The sequence below is a fragment of the Theobroma cacao genome, chromosome 9 (genome assembly GCF_000208745.1).
Source record: "Theobroma cacao cultivar B97-61/B2 chromosome 9, Criollo_cocoa_genome_V2, whole genome shotgun sequence".
Lineage (NCBI taxonomy): Eukaryota > Viridiplantae > Streptophyta > Magnoliopsida > Malvales > Malvaceae > Theobroma > Theobroma cacao.
This window is the reverse complement of record NC_030858.1, coordinates 34193904-34214521: the sequence shown is the minus strand read 5'-3', so window position 1 is coordinate 34214521 and position 20618 is coordinate 34193904. Positions and strand designations below refer to the sequence as shown.

The following is a 20618-nucleotide window of genomic DNA, read 5'->3' as shown; positions in this document are numbered from 1 at the left end:
CTCATTATCCATTGGTCGTCAATTTTCAACGAGTGGCGCATGTGGGAACCCTAGGCCCTTGTCTATCTACCCAAAAGCTCTCTGAATTACAGATTACATCAGCCACATTACACTATGACTCTCGGGAAGTTTTTTTTTAACTGGAAATACATGTATTCCATCATGCAAACTTCTTTATTTATATTACACATAACACAATAAGAGATCTTTTTTTCGTATTTTATCTAAATTTCATCGCTTTCATTTTAAAAGGAATAATACAGTATTAATATTACGTCTGACTAAATATAATGGCAGGATGAAATACTAAGAAAAAAATCATAATTTAAAAGGTAATTAATTATTTTGGTATAGTTGTATACTTTGGAGCTTAAGTTTAGATTTTCCCTCTATTAGCATTTTTCTTGAAAAATAATTACATGGACTTTATTTTTCTAGCTTACCATAGCTTTGGCCCCCGCAAGGAAAATTTTTCTGGACTGGATTCCTCCTTGATAAAGATGTGATTAATAATCAATACAATATGAAGTGATGACCCTATGATAGATTCGGATCTTAATAATTTTGAAGTTAATTTAAGCTTTTGAGAGAATATATATATATCACATGTTTAAGCTTTTGGCTTTTCCCTGATTTGGTCCCCAAAATTGTTCTGGTACTCTCAGGCTAAGATGTTATGAATTTGATATTCTAGCTGGGACTTGGAACTTTTATTACTGCCAATTATGCATCAGTCTATCTTTATAACTAATGTCAAAGTATAAATACCTTATGAAAATACTACTGAATTACATTATAATATATAAAATTTTTTAATGTGTAAACAATTTTCAAGTTTCAAAAGTTATAATTCATATGGCATACAAAGAAAAATTAAAATCTAACTGATAAAAGAAGAAAAAAATGTAAGAAAAATTAAAGGGTAGCATACATTTAAAAACAAAATTAGAGGTTATAGGAAAAAACGTTTAGAAAAAATTAAATGCACAATTAATTTTGTAAAAACATTATAATAGTTTAACTTTCTTTAATTATTTTTCTATTATTAGCATAGAAAGAAAATAGTTTGACCGACCATAGTTGATGTCTATTTCATTAACTGAGAAGAAAATTTCTTAATTTAAGAAAGTAAATAATTATGTCTAACAATGATTAATTAGATTAAAAAAAAAATTTAAAGATCCGATGAAGCTTTAAACCAAAAAGAGATAACAAATTTATCATATCGATGTATAGATATTTTCAAAATGGGGCCAAATTGAAATTCTTGGAATCAGTGGCTATATTTGATCATCGGCGTTTTCTTATAGCTTGGATTATAAGGAACCATAATTAATTTATCTAAATCCAAAATATTATGTGGACAAAATAGGAGAAAGATTTAATATATGTCTAATCAAAAAGAAAAAAAGAAGGATTTGAAGACTTGGCATCGAATCAAATTATAAGATTTTTGCAGGGTTTGGTGAAATAAATCACATGCCTCTGTCTCAAAAGTAAAAACCGTAATCATAAAATGAATAATAATTCTGGATATTATTATTATTACATTAATCAATAAAATAAATAAATTAGATTTCTGGATAAGGTGCCAGCATGGGAAGCGATATTCCATCTCAAGCAAGCAATAGTGACTGACGTGACGCAGAAAGAAACGTGGCATAGCTGGCACACCCATTATTGAACACCACCCATTTACAGATTACGAAAATATCTGCACGAATTGCCCACATGCAATAAATATCGTTCTGTTCATTCATGCAGCCTCAACAACCCTCCCAGTTGTTCACATCTGCGTAGGTGATAACTGCAGATTTTGACCTTTGCCACTCTTTATCAAATGTTGATATATAAATACAAAAGAATACTTCTTACCTTATCTTGTTCATGAAAATAATTTTATCTTCCCCATCAGTCACGGGTACTGCTGAGATAATTAACTATTGGAGTTCATATTTGTAAACTGTCCAGTTCCAGCTTAATCGGTTTGAGAAACACGTGGAATCGATCCAGTTTGAACCTATTAAAATACAATTATTGACATTTGATTTAAAAAATCCAGATTTTGACATGTTAATATCATTGATTTAGAAATAATTACCTTGTTAATCCATAGAAAATAAAATTCAACAATGGTGGGAAAGCTCTTCTTTGCCCAAATCATCACCATTCACTTTGGACAGAAAAACTGGTAGGGTTGGTAACATGCTTATTAAATTGGACCTGGATAAAGCTTGTAATAGGTTGGAATGGAATTTCATTAGGAGACTTCAATGTTTTGCAACATTGATCTCTCTTAGAATTATGCCTCGCATTGGTATTTTTTTTTTTTTTGAGTAAAATACTTTAACATTTTTAAATTTTAATTTAAATTTTAAGTAAATTTATTAATTTTTAAAATAAACATTTCATCCAAAAAATATAAACACTATTAATAAAGATTATGAAAAAATTAAAATATTTATTTTGTATTAATTTAAAAAATTATTCTTATATTTAAAAAAAATAGAACAATGAGAGAGCAGTGGTCGATGCTCCCCAACAAAAGATAGCACTGGTCCCCCAGGAAAGGGGAGCATCGGTGGTGCTGCCTCTCTTGGGGAGCATTAGATCTAGTGCTTCTTTTTGAGAGGAATACTTCGGAAGCCCCATGTGGTGCTCTCTATTTTTTTATTTTTTAAAAAAATATAATTATAGTAATTTTAAATTAATAAAAAATATATAATAATAATTTTTAAAATTAATAAAAAATAAAATTATTATTTCAATACTACCATATCATCAAACTAACGAAAATATTAATTATGGACTAACAGTTAAACTTATGTGTCTAACGCATAATATTTTTTAAAGTAGAGAGTTTATTTTAAAATTTAATAGATTTATTTAAATTTGAAATTTCAATTAAAATTTAAAATTTAGATATAGGTATTTTTTTTCAAAAAAAAAGCAAAGCATGTTTAGAGAGAAGACTTACCCCAAGGCTCCACTGATTACAAGCGAAAGTGTTCAAACTGGAAAATCATTCCCTATGAATTTATACAATTTCCCTAATATCATCACATTCATAATCTACAGAAGTCCAAAGTACGATCAGCATATTCACAGTTCCAAAAGTTCCTGTTAGTCCTACGTCCCAAAATCATAACAGCACATATCCAGTACTTGTATTTGTCATGTTAAGCTTTCCATCCCTGTGAATGGTAATAAAACTGAATCCATCAAGGGGCATCAGACAAGGAGATCCCCTTCGCATTATATTTCCTTTTTGTATGGACAATATTTGCCTCTCAAAATCAATCATGAAGGATGGGATTCTTTTAAGATTTTAATGAGCGGTTCTGATTTAATTCTGGACAATTGCATTGTTATTAATTCCGTGGATGAATTTTGTTCTTTCTCTGCTCAAATCATTCACCAATCACCATCACAAGTCCAAGATTCTGTTTTCAAAAAACATTGATTTTCTCATCTTAAAAAAAAAAAAGAAAGATATTTTGCAATGAAATTTTTATCAAAAAACCTTCAAAAAAAGGTTTTATTGATAAAAATATTTATTGAAAATACTTTAGTCCTTAAAAATTTTTGATGGAAAATTAAATATTTTGTCAGAAATGCTTAAAAATTATGAAAAAAAAAAGAATAAAATAATCATTTAACTTAGGCCCAACCTTTCATCTAAAAAGACTCAAATTTTATCGAAAATATATTCAATTTCTATCCAAAGAAACTCAATTTTGATCGAAAAAGGCTTCTACAATATGCATGTGTGCGTAAGTGTTTTGTTCGTCGTGAAAACATTACTAAATATAATGTTATCCAATTACTGAACTATCTTTTTCATTAAAATTAATATAAAATGATATTACACTACTTGGTTCATTATTTGTTTAGAGAATTTAATTTTTTTTACAAGAAAAAAAAATTTGCAAAATATTATCCAAAAAAAAACTGTACAGAAAAGCTTGACCAGTGATTGATATGTAGAGTTTGTTTGGCTCACCGTTAGATTTATGGAATAAAAAGAAACATGTGCATATTGTACTTGGACTTGGATAAGCCTGCCTATCTAATATGTGTGAGACGAGGACTCAATGTTTACTGTAATCTAGCTCAGTCCAGCTGAAATTCGGCCTTGTGCTCTACTCCAAACTTAGCCTACTACAATTCCAAGCCCAGACCTGCAATGGAGTGGTCCATTCTCTGGGCCTGCAAAAGCTTTAAAGGTATTCTTTCTGCCTGCAAAAGACGGATCAATTTAAAGTAAAACTTGTTATAAATTATAGTAATTAAATGTTTTTTTTTGGCCTTTTAAAGTTTCATCTCACAAAGGGCAAGTCAATTAGAAAAAAATTTCACACAAAAATTGAAAAATTTCCTGTTGGTACAACAAAAAAGGGTTGTTTATTTTTGGGGTTTTTTTTTAAATAGGTTAAGAGGACTTGAGCAACCATGTTGTAGTAGAGAAGAATGGTGTCCCATGTTAAAAGCAACCAAAACAATAGAAAAATGGTGGTGTTGCAATGGTTTGTAAGAGCAGCCAGCACAGTCCTGCAAGGAACTACAAGAATATTCTTGGGCATGGTATAAACTCATAGATCATGATGTCATGGTAGGAACCCTGGAAAATCATATGCCTAATAATTGTATTTGTACATGACATAAGAGCAGAGAGCATGCCAATGAACCCATTTCCACCAAATCCCTTTTTACTTTATTTTTTGCCACTTTGATTTTCATTTTTTCTTCGGTTTTTTAGGCAATCTATGGAATTATCATTGGCATCTTAGTTGATGTTAAAAAAAACTAGATATCTCATGGTTATTCAATTTGTTTGTGTAGTAAATTTGCATGAATGAGGTTGAACAGTCATGACATACACCATGATTGTCCTTAAACTTGGGAAATGATGAATATTCTTGAATTGTTTTCCTCCTCCTTCCATGCCTATGATAAATTCTGGGTATCAAACCCCTAAATAGGTATGGTTTCTTCCAAACATGGAAGGAGGCTCAAATACGTGGTCATAAGCCTTCACCTCACCACATTTCCTTGTAATTTCCTTCCCTTTTAAAAGATGGGGAGCCACAGAAAAAACACTTGAGTACCCATTTTAACTGACAGGATAGTTGCCCCAAACTGGCCCCTCCTAGCATTTGAAAAGCATGTAACATCACTTCTTTGAGAGAGTAAAATATTTTTATTTTTTCAGTTTTAACAGAAAGTATATGAAAATTTATTAATTTTTAAAATTAATATTTCATCTCAAAAGCATAAATACTTTTAACAGAAATTATAAAAAAAATTAAAATATTTTTTATTTTTATTAATTTAAAAATTATAATTATATTTAAAAAAATAAAGATGCTTCCTAAGAAAAGAGAGCATGGACCGGTGCTCCCAAGGGAGGAGAGCACCGATCGATGCTCCCCGAAGGAGGGAAGAACCATATCAATGCTCTCCAAACATAGAGTTTTTTGTTTAATCAATAAAAATAATAAAATTATAAAAATTAATTAAAAATAAAATTATCTTTTTATTTTACTATTTTAATAAGATGACGAAAATATTAATAGTTGATTAACAGTTATATTTATGTGTTTAATAAAAAATATTTTTTTAAAATAAAATATCTATTTTAAAAATTGATGAATTTTCATATAATTTTGATTAAAATTTAAAAAATATTTTACCTTATTTTACCATTGGGGTTATATTTCATTAGCTGTACTTGAGAGTTGGGAATTACCTGTACTTTGCAAACAATATTCAAGTCACGTTGCTCCTAAGCGACATGAAAGTTACTGCAAATCATAGGACTGGTATTCATCTTTCATTTTGAATTTTTGAGTTGAATAGAGCAGGTCAATCACAACCCTTGGGGCCCACAGAGAGGAAAGCACAAAATCACTAGATCCTCAAGGAATCATTATATTCTCTCTGGGAATTTCTTCCGTTTAAACTTTAAACTTTAAACTATATATCAATGATTGATAATTAGACTCATACTTTACTCTCCAACTTTGCTTTCTGGTTTGAAGAATATTCCTAGTAAGCTATAGCAGACCACCACTTGACAAGGATGCTGCAGTGACTGTGCCAAAAGTAACTCATGAGAAAGTGGCAGCTGCTTAAAGGAAAAAGCAAGCAACGAATGCAGGTTTTCTAAACTGCTGTTCTGTCTGTTAACTAATTCCTTGATAGAAAGGCAGCTGCAAGCATCTGCAAGTCAAAGGAGAAAGAGAAGGCAAGGAAATCAAACATCATTGATCTGGGGAGTCACCTGAATCTCAAATACAACATTTCTTTTAGTGGAATTTGAATGGTGAGTAACCTGAATCTTTCCTTTATGGTATATTGCTGAGATGATTTAATTGAAGTATAGTTGCTAGGTATACTTTTTTCTTCAAAAAAAGTGGTGATGTTGCTGATTGATTTTCTGGGAATAATTTCTCAGGCCACACGACTTCCTGCTCCACAGGAAACTGATGGTTCACTAGAGGATCCTCCAGTTAAGTCACCAAGAGTCAAACTCAGTGATGGAAGACATCTAGCTTACAGAGAGAGAGGAGTGCCCAAGGCCAAATCAAACTGCAAGATCATTATTGTTCATGGCTTTGGAAGCTCCAAAGAAATGAATTTTCAAGTTTCCCAAGTACAAAACATTTAACTCTCTTCTCAAATTTACAGTGCTTTGGATATTAAGATAATTAGGCTTTAGAATATAGGAAATAGATGGGATATGAAACAGAAAAAGGGTATTGGTAAAACTTCTAGAGTTTATTAGTTGGGCAGAAACTAGTCTTTGAATTCATAGGAATTGCCAGGAAAACATATTAGGAACCCATATGACATGATTTGGAGTTTTTTTTTTTTTAACAGCAATATTCAGAAGAATTTATTGAGTGTTTTATATGACTAATAAAAGTGCATGTATTTATCACAACAATAGTTGTTATGTCATCTTTTCTTGAAAATTTCTTTAGATTGTTTAAAAATCACCCTTACTAAAAATTCTATTGTTTAACAAGGAGAATCCTGTTACACCTTCCAGTCAAGGAAGAAAGAACGTGTAGGCCTAAATCTGTGAACGTTAAATGAAGTTAACATCAAAGTTGGTTAAGTTTCCAGGAACTAACAGAAAAGTTGGGGATATATTTTCTGCTATATGATCGGGCTGGCTATGGAGAAAGTGACCCTAATCCAAGGCGCTCAGTTAAAAGTGAAGCATTTGACATTCAAGAACTTGCCGATCAATTACAGATAGGACCAAAGTTTTATGTGATTGGAGTCTCAATGGGATCATATCCCATCTGGAGTTGCCTCAAATATATACCACAAAGGCAAACCACTCAAATGTTCTGATGCAAAGTTTTGCTGCTTCACTCCTGTCATTATATATTTTACTTACCTCAAAACCATTTGTGCAGGCTAGCAGGTGTGGCTATGGTAGTCCCAGTCATTAATTATCGATGGGCCTCCTTTCCTGACAGTCTGACAAGAGAGGATTATAGGAGAGCACTTGTCAGGTTGTTATATTGGATAGCAAAATATGCCCCTACGCTGTTACACTGGTGGGTTACTCATAAATGGTTCCCTTCACCTTCTATCATGGAAAAAGAGCCTGTATTCTTCAATAAAAGAGATATAGAAGCACTGAAGAAAACAGAAGGATTCCCTATGCTCACCAAGGTAAAGATAACATTGTGTTTGCACAAACAAGGGACAAAGAAAAGGCTTCTTACTGAACACAAAATTTGAAAACAATTCTTCTACATCAACATAAATCTATACTTGCACAATAACAGTCAAATGATAATCATGTTGACAATTATGTTTGTGTCAACAGGAAAGATTACGAGAACGATGCGTTTTTAATACTCTCAGGAATGACTTTCTGGTCTGTTATGGTGATTGGGACTTCGATCCAATGGATCTAAGTAACCCATTCCCTCCGAATGAAACCTCTGTTCATATCTGGCAAGGTTATGAAGACAAGATTGTTCCATTTGAACTTCAACGATGCATTTCAAGAAAGCTGCCCTGGATTCAATATCATGAAGTTCCTGATGGTGGACACTTGCTTGTGCATTACAATGGTTTATGTGAGGCCATACTTCGAGCACTGTTGCTTGGAGAGGAACATCACCCTTATAGACCAAATGCAGATAAAATTGTACCCTAAATTATTCATGGTTTCTTTCATTCTTTAAATGTTTATTGTGTAAATGCGTTTTGGTTTTAGAATGATAAGCCTGTGTTACATCAGATTCATTATTCGTTATTCAATGAATGAGAATTCTTCTTTCTGCTTAGTTCTCATTTTTTGTCATCTCTACATCTCTTTTGATAGCGTTACACTACAAAAGCTTGTTACAAGTAATGTATACATGAAGTAAGATCCCCAAAACGTTTAAATTGTCTAAGGGAGTTGCAATCCACATAAAGAAGAGCTGCAATCTTACATAACTGAAATTTGACAAATTACCACGGATGCAGGGCTTGACAGAAGCAAGACAATCGGGGAACAGTTTGCTGGGCATTCTGAAGTAGAACGCAAAACTGACTTGCAACTTCAACTTGTGTCAAGAGTTAGAAACTGAAGAATAGAGTAACTCCAGAGAGAGCCAGTCAATCAGAAAAGTAATCCAAGTAGCTTTCAGAATATAGTAGAATAGAACTTCCTCAGCAGCATGGCTTGGATTGAAGGAATACTATTCAAGCAGTCACAACAATGCAACAAGATACAAATACAATCCACTTTCTCAAATTGTAAAATGGAAAATCTTTTACATGACTTTATGTATAACTGAAATGATTGCGATCCTAAATACAGGAAAGCCATCAGTAATGCAGGGAAGACGTTTAAAGAAAGCCTAAACAAAAGGGCAGAGAAGCATAGCTGATGCAAACCAAAACGCATCCTCAGAGAAACTTATTTGTGTCATTCACTGAAGCAGATGTTTCCAGTTCCATTGGTCTGAAATTCAACAAGATGAAAATCGTCAAAGGGGAAAACAATCCGAAGAAAATTTTGATAAAAAATACATATGTCATCCTTGTGTTTGATGTGTGAGGCTAATTAGGCAACCAGCTACGCACCTTGTTAAGCATTCAATGCATTTATTTAACCAGGTCAGAAAGTTCGAGTTGGCATTTTGACATTTCTTAATGATCACCCCCAAAGACCATGAAAGACGAAAGTATGCTATGAATGTGCTGATTGTGACCTAACAGAAGCACCTGGTACCACATTATGAATAGAATTCATACTTGCACATGCACATCCATAGACACACATACAAAACCAAAGGTGGAAATAATCCAAACTCATGCTGCAGCTGCAACATGACCATAATTTTAGCTAGACATATGTAGCATTTCACCACATGAAAATTGATTAATTGTTTCGAATCAACCAATAATTATGGAACATATATAGGACATACTGCTGCTTGTCTTAACATTCTACCCATCGGTTTGAAGGACATCCCAAATCTCGGACTTGTCCTTAAATTGTTTGAAAGAGATGGAAGACAAGATTATATATGTGTTCCAAGTTCAAACTAGTAATTTTAAGGTAAGAGAGGGCCCAAATGGAATTCCTTGTGCTAATTAACCCTGACTATCATTTCCAACTGTTACCAAGTATAGTATTTTATTCAAATCAAAGGGTGATGGGAAGGCATCTGAGAATTTGACTCCTTATAAGGGAATTTTGGCAGAAACCAAGAGGCATGTGGCGCAAACGTGTCAAAAACTGTGCCCAAAGTGGGGACCACACCCATTGCATGTATTAAGGTGGCCATGGCAGTTACAGTTCCCTCACCTTCTCACCCCACTCAAAACCAAAAGCAAAGAGACCCCTTCCTCCCCTCCACTCCACAGATTCCCTCCTTTTGGGTTCTTTTCAACACATGAAAAAAGAGAACTTGGTTTTCTTTTCCCAAAACTTCTCCCAGCACATCACATTCAGGTAGGTGTTTACATTTCTTTTCCCATTTCTCGATATGGTTTCTCTTCTTCATCATGCCTTACTTGTTCATATCTTTGATAGTTTCTCTTGTTGGATTTCTTTTCTTTTTCTTCTTGGATATCTAGTTGATCTATACACTTGCATGTCGGTGTTTCGTTTTCCCAACGGCACCAAGCTTAAACTGATGCTCTCATTCTTTCCCGGATTTCTACTTCTAAACATTTGTTATTTATGTATCCAAATGCATTGATGAGTTCAAAATTTTGACATGCTCTACTTTCTTTCCTTGAGATTGATTTTATATTTAGAAATTTTTTTATAATATAATTTGTACTCAGCTATGGGAAAGTAAAATCTCTGAATTCAAGCACATGCAATGGCCATAGATTATTCAGAAAACTAGAAAAGGAGAAACCAACAATATAGATATATGAAATCCTTAGGTAATATTTAGGTGCTACAAGCCCAGCATGGAGATAGACAAAAACTCATCATTTCATGTCGATTTGGACCCTGTTTAGAGCTTCACATCAATATGTTAGATTTTATTTATTTATCTTATTTTAGAGACGAGGGATTTCAACCCACGTCTTCAACAAGTACTTATTATTGAGTTAAATGCTTGGTGAATTATATTTTTATAAAAATACGGTAATTAATTACTGCTAAACTATGCCTTGTCTAATACAAAGAAAAGGCTTAAATGCAATCAAATTTTGGAAATATAAAGGAAAAGGGAAAATGGAAACAGAGCCACTAGAGAGAGAAGAGTATCATTATCTAAATGGATGGTTGAATTGAAGAATATTTAAGGACTTAGGCCTAATGTTTTGCCCTAGCCCATATGGTTTAAATTTTAAAGGCTATCCTTGGGGCCCTTGGGGCATGTTAGCGGTATGCATGCATTGTAAAAGGCCAATTCATTTTGTCCTTTGACAAAGAAAATAACTCCTGGAAATATACACATCAAAACAATAATCTGAAGCTACGTTCAAACATTATTTAATAAAAGGATAAATTTAATGTTTCTTTACTTGTCTTCAGCTTAATTACCTGCTTTTCAAGTGTGTCAACTATTTTAATCTAGATGACAAATTAACTTCTACCATAAACTGTATGATTTTTTTGAGTGTTGAAACTTATGTTTGAGTGTTTTTGTCATAGCATAATCATAAAGCATAGTACCTGTGCCATCTTATTCAACACAAGAGGGCAGTCTCCAGTTTGCGGTAAATAATGGCACTTTCTGAATCAGAAAGTGTAGCCTATGGCGGAATCAAAACAGGATCACTGGTACAAGCACCACAATCACCGCATGAGGAAGCAACACCGGATCAATCCATTTCTTCCTTAAACAAACAGAATTCCATTTTCTCACTTACTCTTGATGAAATTCAACTTAAGAGTGGGAAGACTTTTGGGTCCATGAACATGGATGAATTCCTTGCCAACTTGTGGAATGTCGAGGAAAACCAAGTTCCATCACAACTCAACCAAAATGAACCTATCAATGACAAAGGAATGGGCAGCCAGCCAACTCTAGCACGACAAGGCTCTTTTTCCATCCCTACCCCACTTTGCAAGAAAACAGTGGATGAGGTATGGTTTGAGATACAGAAAGAGCTACCACAGCAGCGAAAAGCTAACAACATTACTGATCATGAACCTCCTCAGCGGCAACAAACATTTGGAGAGATGACTTTGGAGGATTTTCTCATCAAAGCAGGAGTTGTTCAAGAACCATCGGGATCTTCCCAACAAAAGAAGGTGACCCCTATCATCCAGACCAACGGCACAAATTTGGATGCAAACTATGGAATGGGGCATGTGATAGGATCTTCTCAACAAAAAATGGTGACACCAATTCAAAACAACAATGCAAGCTTGGACGCAAACTTCGGAATGGGACATGTGATGGGGCTATTCCCAGGTCACCAAATTGTCGCCAACAACTTGGCAACAGCAGGCAATGGTTACGCAGCAGCATATCCTATTTTCAGAGAGTCTAAAATTATTATGGGGGAATCTTCAAATGGCGCCAAAAATGGGAGCGGTACTAATAGTTTGTTAGAGCCTGCTGTGCTACATAAAAAGAAGAGGATCATAGATGGTCCACCAGAGGTGGTAGTGGAAAGGAGACAGCGCCGCATGATTAAGAATCGAGAGTCAGCAGCAAGATCTCGAGCAAGGAAACAGGTTCATACTTATTTCACATGCAGATATAAATTTTTTTTTCTTTTGAGAGCTCTTGCTAGCCATTCGTGTACTATATATTTTTGGTTGCCCATGAATTTCTTTGCAAACAGCATTTAAAGTGCACTGTGGAGATAAAATACCTTCAACTGTTACATTTTGGACTCTCATCATGCACATTATTGACCGCCTTCAATTGCAGGCATATACAGTAGAGTTGGAATTAGAGTTGAATCAGCTCAAACAGGAGAATGCAAAGCTAAAGCAGCTTGTGGTAAACGGATACTTTTTTTTTCTTGTAAAAATTGAAATTAATTGGTTCTTTATATAAAAATATGCTAAATAAACACTGCTTCTTGATTTTAATTTTGAGCAGGAGGAAAACGAGCAAAGGCGAAAGCAAGAGGTAACTCTCAACTTTGATGAAGATCCAAAAGAAATGGTCTAAATATATATGTTTGCTGAGTTCTTGCTTCCCTGCTTTTGGCATCCAAACTTAAAAAAGATACAAATGTTCATCACTCTATTTTTTGAGAAACAACACACAATTCTATGTTGCTTTTGTTCCTTGCATCATCGTTCCTATGTCAGTATAATGTTTTCTTCAATCATGAACACATAACAGGTTCTTAAGAGAAAGCAATCAACACATACACAAAGGAAGGTTGATAGGATGAGGACATTAAGGAGGACAGTGAGCTTGGGATGGTGAACTGGTAAAAGAGAACCACAGTGCTCAGCTTCATTAGGCAGTTTGTCTTATGTATGTCTAAATAAGAGTGTCTCCAAATCTATTACAATATTAGTGTCTCTCTCTTTTATGTTTTTTCTTGAAGGGAGTATGTGAATAAGTTTTAAGAGTGTGTAGCATGTACTTATGTTAAACTCTTGTCCAAAGATAACAAGCACTTATCTAAATAGTGCTTTTCATGGCAGTGATCGTTACTGTGAACAACCCCATTTCCTGTGGGACACAGATGTTTGTCATTATGAACTTAAAATTAGAATGGCTTTGGCACCTTTCCTTTCTCTTTGCATTTTGGGCAATGTTTTGTGCTTCTGGCTTTTGTGACTATCTACTATCTTTGGACAAGTAATTTTAAAGATTAAGCTAAAAACAGCTCAGAATAATTCATGTATTTTTCAGTATTTCCTCCAACTTAACCTACTTCCTCATTACAGAATTCAAGATACATAGATATTTTGTACACATAAAGTACTCAATAACGATTTTTTAAATTATAACTAAATGCCTTAAAATTTTAGAAAAATTCTAATAAGTATGGATTCCTTTATTGTATTTAATCATATTTTTATATTTTTATTTTAAGTGAAATAAATTTTTATAAATAATAAATAATAACGTGACGTTGATGACATTTTTTGCTTTTCAGATTAATACTACATGCACATAAATATGACATGATGATATTTTAACTAATAATAATTAATCAATTGAAAGAAAAGTATAAAAGTTTGATCAAACAAAATTGAAAAATACTAGTTTATTTGAATTTTCTTAATAATTTAGAATTTTTTTAAAGTTTTATGTCTTGCAATTACAATAATCATTTTTTAAAAATTGATATGAAAATATAAGAATAATTCAATTAATTTGAAATTAAAAGTTCTTTGTTAAATTAGAAAAACTAAATACCCAAATTAACCCTTGAACTATATAAAAAAAATCAATTAAGTCCTTATCTTTTTATTGTATTTAAATAAATTTTAAAATTTTTATTTTAAATCAAATAAACTCGTTTCACTAACTATAGATTAACTTTTGTTAGTCAACTATACAATTGAAAATTTTTGCCACGTGCCAGATGACATGAATTAAAACTTACTAACTAGGAATTGGATTTTCCCTTTTTACTTAATCACATGTTCAAAAATAATTAGATTAGGGATTTAAAAAAATTTAATTGCTTCAAACTAAGTCCTGGTCACGATTGTCCTTAGCATGGAAAAGGTTTTTAACAGAAAAAGCAATTGAGTTTAACAAAAAACCCAAACGTCATGGGTTAGGGAGATGATTGAGAAGACCTTTTGTAGCAAATCTTTCTCATGATCATAACACCTTCAAGATGAATATCTGCTTCAGGCTTGAGAGACTCATCTTTAATTTGTATCTATTTCTCATCATAATGAATTTAAAAAAGGAGGTTAAATTTTATCTTTACAACTTTGTGTTGGAGATTACAAATAGTGCTTCGTTCAATGTCGAGAGATTCAGTTTTGATTTCAAAAGAATGTTTCTTTTCAATATATGGGATATGCTGATCATCAATACGAGGTTTCAAATTCTTATTCTCACCATTGCATGAACAAGTTTTCAACTGTGAAGCAACATTATGATAAGAGGACGAATTTATCAAAAAGAGAAGAGCTTTTTTTAAAGGTTGATCTTCTTGCTCTAAATCTCTACCAATTATTTATTGAGATAGGAGATAATTACGAGTTTTGGAAGAAGAGTTTTGACAAATTATTTATTGAGGTAGTATGAAGAAAGGTGTAACAAATTTGAAAGAAGTAAAAAGAACAATTTCACTTTGAGAAGGATTGTTGTTTTTCTTTACTATGAAAATTAATATAAGTTTACATAAATAAAATAAAATGACATGTTAACATGCTAAGCGCAGATGACATATAATAAAATTGTCAAATTTACCATTGAGTAACGAAAGTTAATCCATAATTTATAAAAAGAGTTTATTCGGCTCGTTTGGGGGTTTATTTGAATATAATAAAAAGATATGAACTTAATTAAATTTTTGAATATAGTTAAGGAATTTATTTGAGTATTTAATTAAATAAAAATTAATTTACAGAAGTAATTAAACTTAAATAGCAGTTTTTAAGAGAAAAAAATAGAAAGGTGTCAATTGAAAAAAAAAATGTAATTACTCTAAATATACCTGCATAAGCATAACGTCAACACGTGCACGCGGTAAGGCAACATTAAAAAATTGAAAAAGAAAATAAAAGNAACTTAATTAAATTTTTGAATATAGTTAAGGAATTTATTTGAGTATTTAATTAAATAAAAATTAATTTACAGAAGTAATTAAACTTAAATAGCAGTTTTTAAGAGAAAAAAATAGAAAGGTGTCAATTGAAAAAAAAAATGTAATTACTCTAAATATACCTGCATAAGCATAACGTCAACACGTGCACGCGGTAAGGCAACATTAAAAAATTGAAAAAAGAAAATAAAAGTGACGACGTATTAAGTCTACGGCTAAAGGAATTTTGTTTTGTTTTATTTTATTTTATATACGCATTACATTATAATCGCTCCCGCTTTTCTTTTCTTTTTTTGATCTCTCCAAAAAAGAAATTTGCTGATTTTGATCTGCTCTTTACTTGGTTGATTCTCAGGTAATTGAATCTTTAAACTCTCTAAGCTGATTTTCCTTTTCCTTAATTTCACTTGAATTTCAACCTTTCTTTCTCTGATTTCTCTCGTTCTCGTGTTAGGGTTTTTACTATTTATCTATCTTCTTAAATTTTCAAAATTTTCTTTTTAAAAATCTTTCTTTGCCTGGTTGAGGAGGTAATGAAGGAAGATAAACGTTTGTCAATTTTCATTTTGAATTTCTCTCTTATTTTTAATTGGTGGTTCAAAGGTAATTATTGAGCTTTCAGCTGCATTTTTTTTGGTTTCCTATTTATGAATTTAAATGGATATTATTTTTCATGAATCCTTTGGGGGATTTTTTAGTGGGTTTTTGATGATCATTGTTTTCGTTTCCGTGGATTTAATTGAATTTAATTGGGGATTTTGATTTGTGACTTAAAATCAACAAAGTTTATTGCTTTAGTCTTCGAAACACTAGAAAAAAGGAAAAGAAGAAGAAGAAGAAGAAAATAGTTAAGGTTTAACATTGCATGAGAGAAAATGCAGGTTTGTAATTATGTCTAGTTAAGTTCAGAGATATGTCCGAAGAATAGTTGATACAATTTGCTAACACTCTCTGTGGTTTTTACTTTTGTTTTTTAAAATAGTTGCTAAAAGCAAAAGCAAATGGTAAAATGCAAAATTATAATTGGTTTAAAAATAAAGGTCTAAAATGGTACACTCCTTTAACGTAGTAGTTCTTGATGAAAGTAAAACTGTGCAATTTGTTTTCCAACAAATTATGCTTTTAATTTTTAAGCTTTCAAATCCTAATTCAAAAGGCAAGAACTGAACAATATGTAAGGTGTCAGTTTATTAGGAGGAAGAGAAGTGAGTTACTTGACTTTTGGGGTTAATGGTCTTGGGTTTATGTGTACAGATTTGGAAGTTCTAAGTGAGGAGATTGACGGAGAGAGAAAAAAATGTTAAGTGGGCATAATTTAAGCCAAGGGAATGCAGGATCGTCGTCGGATATGCCACCATTGCTTCAGTGTTTGCCTTTGGAGCCGATTACATTAGGCAATCAGAAATATACACGGTCTGGAGAATTAAGCCGGGTTCTGGGTGTTCCTTTTCGAAGTAGTACATCGGAGGATCACACTTTTGGAGTTGCACATCCTAAACCTTCACCTCCAGTGGCAACGGAGGAGCTTAAGAACTTCAAAGAAAGTGTTCAAGATGCCTCTAGGAAGGCCAGGTATGTCTGTCTTCTTTATTGCAACCATTCCCTGCAGATAATGCTAAATTTGTGGAAAGGTTTATATTTAATGGATTATGGTATAGTTTATGAGTTAGTTTAGTGACTTTTCATTGTAATTGTTTGGTGACAAGGGAACCTTTAAAGTTAAGCCGGTGATGATAGGTACTTTCACTGGAAACATAATGGGCAAAAAACAGTCAACATGGTACATGATTAGTTACAATGCAAGCATTGCTCATGTATCATGGTGCGTATGCAATATATTCTCTCTGCATGCATGTAGATATCCTGTCTTCACACATGGGCTTGCCACTTGAGTAATGTAGGCGATTGTCATAGATAGAGGTTATATAGTTTGCCTGCAATTCAGAGGCTTTTTCTCACAGTTGTTCTTTTTTTTTTTTTTCTGTCTGCACATGTACATTGTGCATATTTTATCTTGATTTTGATGCCGATTGTCATATTTAGATGTTATATAGCTTGCCTGCAATTCAGAGGCTTTTTCGCACGGTTGTTCTTTTCTTTTCTTTTCTTTTTTTTTCCCTGTCTGCACATGTGCATTGTGCATATTTGATCTTGATTTTGATGCCTGTTAGTCATAAGTCGCATGGACAGTGTTTGGTTATTGAATCTGCATTGTGTTTCTAACAGGGATAGAGTAAAAAAGTTGCGTGAGTCAATTTCTAAACTGGAAAGGTATAAAGAAGCCTTAGGCTCAAAGAAGCAACAACAAAGTGATATCTCAAGTGGGGTAAACATTGCAAAGATCGGGAGCCAGATTCATAGAAACCCTCATGACATAATGACCCAAAGGTTGGAGGATAGGCCAAAAGGGGTGGGGCTAAACAAACGTGTTCGCACGTCAGTTGCCAATTTACGGGTTTGTATTTCACTATTATTGCTGGAATGTTTTAATGTTTCAACCTACTTAGTCTTCACATGCATTCCTGAAGACATTTTTTGTGAAATTCCAGGCAATGTTTAAAGACAAATCACTTGATCTTTGCTCAGCAGTGAACAAAGTTTTTTGTTAGGCATAATTGAGTTTGCCATTTTATGGCAAAAAAGATAAAGAAGTACAAAAGATAGGCCAGTTACTTGAAAACTAATAGTTTAATTACACACCTTCCTTTTTCTCTTTTTTATATTATGCTTCATTAATTCTATTTTCTTGTTTTCTCTTTTTCTTTTTTCTTTCTCATGAGACCAGGCTGATAATAGGACTGCTTTGAATCCAAGGCAGCAGGGAATAATAGAAAAGGATGGTGATGTGCTTTCAGCTGTTAATGGGGGTTCTGCTCGAATTGAAGAAAAGATCTGCAGATTGTCAGGTGAAGGTTGGGAAACAAAGATGAAAAGGAAACGGTCTGTTGCAGCTGTAGGAAATAGAGTTACTGCTGGTGACTGGGATCTAAAACGAGCTATGCAACAGAAGCTGAGTTCTGAATCAAAGTTGCGATCATGTGATACACAGGGTTTCAGGTGATTGTCTAAGGATTGAACTTGCTTCCTGGTTCTGATTAAAAGGAAAAGAATACTATCTAGTATGGCTGCATTGAGTATAATAGTTTTTTACTTGAACTGTGTATGAAAAATTTGGCTTAGGCTTGGGCTAGGAGTTTTATGTGATCCTGGATATATTGCTGATGAGGCTTGCCATGGTAAACAAAAATCCTTTTTTGATTGTCTGTGGGCATTTCATCATTGTTATCAATCAAACTGGCAGTTTAGTAGTAATTGAGGAAGAAACATTCTGTTCTACTATTTATTGCTGATAGATTTGATGATTGCAGTCATTATTCATAAGGTATGGAAGTTTGTAAATTTTGTTCTGTATGTAGAAAATTTATGCAGGTTCTTAAATTTGACTACTAATAAAATCGCAGTCAAGCATACAAATGTCCAGGCTTAAGAACTTGCATTGTATTCTGGATTGACAGACCTTAATGCTTGCATTGTTTTGTATTTCTAATCCTGCTTTGTTGTTTCTATTTTACCTGCTTTTAATTGTAATATAAATATAGATTATAACTGCTTCTTTGCTGGTATAACTTTCTTGAATGCTTGATAAGATATTATCATTTTCTGATGAAAATGAAGAAAGATTTTTTTGGCCTCTATCTTAAGGTCTTGTCACTGGATTGATTATTTTCTTCAAGTTTAGGCTTTAAGTTTATGAGTTATGCTGATCCACAAATTTTCAGCTGTTTGTCAAATCTGTTCTGTATTAATGTTCTCTTACTCTTATGTTAATGGGGTCTTTTGTGCATACAGATCAAAATCTTCCCCTGGAGTTAGTGGAATCAACAGGTCAGATGGTTCTTTGGAAGCTGCTGGTTCAGATGCCAGTACAGTGCTTAGGAACGAATTGGAGAGTACCTCTATTCCTCGGGATTGTGCAGCTATGCTGGAGCAGAGGGTTTTAACGAAAACAAATAATAAGTATGTGCCTTCATTTTATTTCTAGCAGTCTGTAGTGAAAATATGTGGGCAGAAAACTTACATAGTTAACGGCTATCAAATTTTACATTTAATTGCCGAGTATGATATTCATTTAATGTTTTCTTTTCACTGGTTATTGATTTCTGTAATGGCTCTGTTTGTCAGGGCAAGTCTCCAGGATGACAACCAATCAAGTGGGCAGACTACAATGCTAAAAGGAAAGGTTTCTAGGGCACCACGAAGTGGTTCCATCATGGTGTTAGACTCATCTTCGAAAGTTCACCTCTCATCTGGAGCTTTGCAGGGTTGGGAACAGCCAAATCTAAATAAGATACAAGCGTTAGGTGTTGGGAGCAATCAAAAACGGCCAATGTCTACAGGTTCCTCTTCGCATGCTATCACCCAGTGGGGTGGTCAGAGACCACATAAAAACTCACGTACGAGGAGAGCAAATTTAGTGCCCCCTGTCTCTAATGCTGAAGCTCAGATTTCATCTCAAGGCTTTGCAACACCTGATTTTGGTGCTAGGGCATCTGTTGGAACTGGTGGATCACTGCTTGGCAGCAGTATAGATAATGCTACTCTAAAAATTAAGAGGGAACCTGAGAATGTGTCTTCTCCATTTGGGTTATCAGAGAGTGAAGAATCAGGAGCTGGAGATAGCAAATCAAAAGAGAAAGGAATTGATTGTAGTGAGGTTACTCTGCCTGCATCGTAAAAGGTCGGGGCTTTCTTATTACCCATAAGGAAGAAACAAAATAGCGTTCGGTACTTTACAATGTAATGTGATTTGATTGTAAGTAATGTGATTGCAGGAAAGATAACATTGCAGTGTTTGATATATAAATAATGTAATAATTAAAATGTAGAGAAGATAACATTGCAGTGTTTGTTTTATATTAATTTTTAAAACTATTCTTATATATTAAAATACAAGTTTAACATGTATTTTTTTATTGTTAATTTTTGTATAATGTTATTTTTAAATATATTTTTAATTAAATATATTTTTTATTTTTTATTATAAGTATATATTTTATTTTTATTTTTAATATAATTTTTTATATTGTATATTTTATTTTAAATTTTTTTTAAAAGATAATATTTTATTTTTATTTCTTAATACGTTTTATATATATACATTAACGTGATAACTTTCTTTCTTGTAACCAGTAGCAAATTGGTAATAAAATATTCATAATTTGCAATCTCTAATTAATTTTTTTTTAAAATATTACAAATTTAAAATAACTTGTTATCAAGCTAAAACAAAATAACAAGCATAACATCACCAAAATCATATAATTGAAAATCATAAATGAAGTTCCTTGATTGATGCTCTAAACCAAAAGTCATAAAGTTCTAATAAACCAAAGTTGAAGTCACCTAAAAGATAGACACATCAT

General features: G+C 32.8%; 3 protein-coding genes and 1 long non-coding RNA gene across 5 annotated transcripts; 3 read left to right on the top strand and 1 right to left on the bottom strand.

Moving 5' to 3' along the window:
* On the top strand, positions 5972 to 8315 carry LOC18590331. Of its 2 annotated transcripts, XM_007015779.2 has the most exons (5): positions 5972 to 6325; positions 6458 to 6655; positions 7132 to 7343; positions 7431 to 7692; positions 7850 to 8315. In XM_007015779.2, exons 1-5 carry the CDS (start codon positions 6323 to 6325, stop codon positions 8183 to 8185), a joined length of 1011 nt encoding a protein of 336 aa, XP_007015841.2. In that variant the 5' UTR covers positions 5972 to 6322; the 3' UTR covers positions 8186 to 8315. The 2 variants fall into 2 exon arrangements, with proteins under 2 accessions (XP_007015841.2, XP_017983992.1); XM_018128503.1 differs by lacking the exon at positions 5972 to 6325 and having other exon boundaries at positions 7032 to 7343.
* Positions 8699 to 11250, bottom strand: LOC108663503. Its single transcript, XR_001929623.1, has 2 exons — positions 11162 to 11250; positions 8699 to 8980 (listed from the first exon to the last, which is right to left on the bottom strand). It is a non-coding gene; the product is annotated as an uncharacterized LOC108663503 (long non-coding RNA).
* On the top strand, positions 11007 to 13099 carry LOC18590330 (ABSCISIC ACID-INSENSITIVE 5-like protein 1). Its single transcript, XM_018128502.1, has 4 exons — positions 11007 to 12172; positions 12372 to 12443; positions 12546 to 12575; positions 12795 to 13099. Exons 1-4 carry the CDS (start codon positions 11213 to 11215, stop codon positions 12879 to 12881), a joined length of 1149 nt encoding a protein of 382 aa, XP_017983991.1. The 5' UTR covers positions 11007 to 11212; the 3' UTR covers positions 12882 to 13099.
* Positions 15445 to 20138, top strand: LOC18590329. Its single transcript, XM_018127394.1, has 6 exons — positions 15445 to 15550; positions 16450 to 16767; positions 17422 to 17650; positions 17981 to 18252; positions 19045 to 19212; positions 19378 to 20138. The coding sequence occupies exons 2-6, from the start codon at positions 16493 to 16495 to the stop codon at positions 19928 to 19930; spliced, it is 1497 nt and encodes a 498-aa protein (XP_017982883.1). The 5' UTR covers positions 15445 to 15550; positions 16450 to 16492; the 3' UTR covers positions 19931 to 20138.

Bases quoted from the DNA above. Each gene is read 5' to 3' on its own strand.
- LOC18590331 (XM_007015779.2), top strand. The intron at 7,344-7,430 runs GCAAACCACTCA...CCATTTGTGCAG, and splicing joins CTCAAATATATACCACAAAG to GCTAGCAGGTGTGGCTATGG. The intron at 7,693-7,849 runs GTAAAGATAACA...TTGTGTCAACAG, and splicing joins GATTCCCTATGCTCACCAAG to GAAAGATTACGAGAACGATG.
- LOC18590330 (XM_018128502.1), top strand. From the start codon at position 11,213: ATGGCACTTTCTGAATCAGAAAGTGTAGCCTATGGCGGAATCAAAACA. The intron at 12,173-12,371 runs GTTCATACTTAT...CTTCAATTGCAG, and splicing joins GATCTCGAGCAAGGAAACAG to GCATATACAGTAGAGTTGGA. The intron at 12,444-12,545 runs GTAAACGGATAC...AATTTTGAGCAG, and splicing joins CAAAGCTAAAGCAGCTTGTG to GAGGAAAACGAGCAAAGGCG.
- LOC18590329 (XM_018127394.1), top strand. From the start codon at position 16,493: ATGTTAAGTGGGCATAATTTAAGCCAAGGGAATGCAGGATCGTCGTCG. The intron at 16,768-17,421 runs GTATGTCTGTCT...TGTTTCTAACAG, and splicing joins GATGCCTCTAGGAAGGCCAG to GGATAGAGTAAAAAAGTTGC. The intron at 18,253-19,044 runs GTGATTGTCTAA...TTGTGCATACAG, and splicing joins TGTGATACACAGGGTTTCAG to ATCAAAATCTTCCCCTGGAG.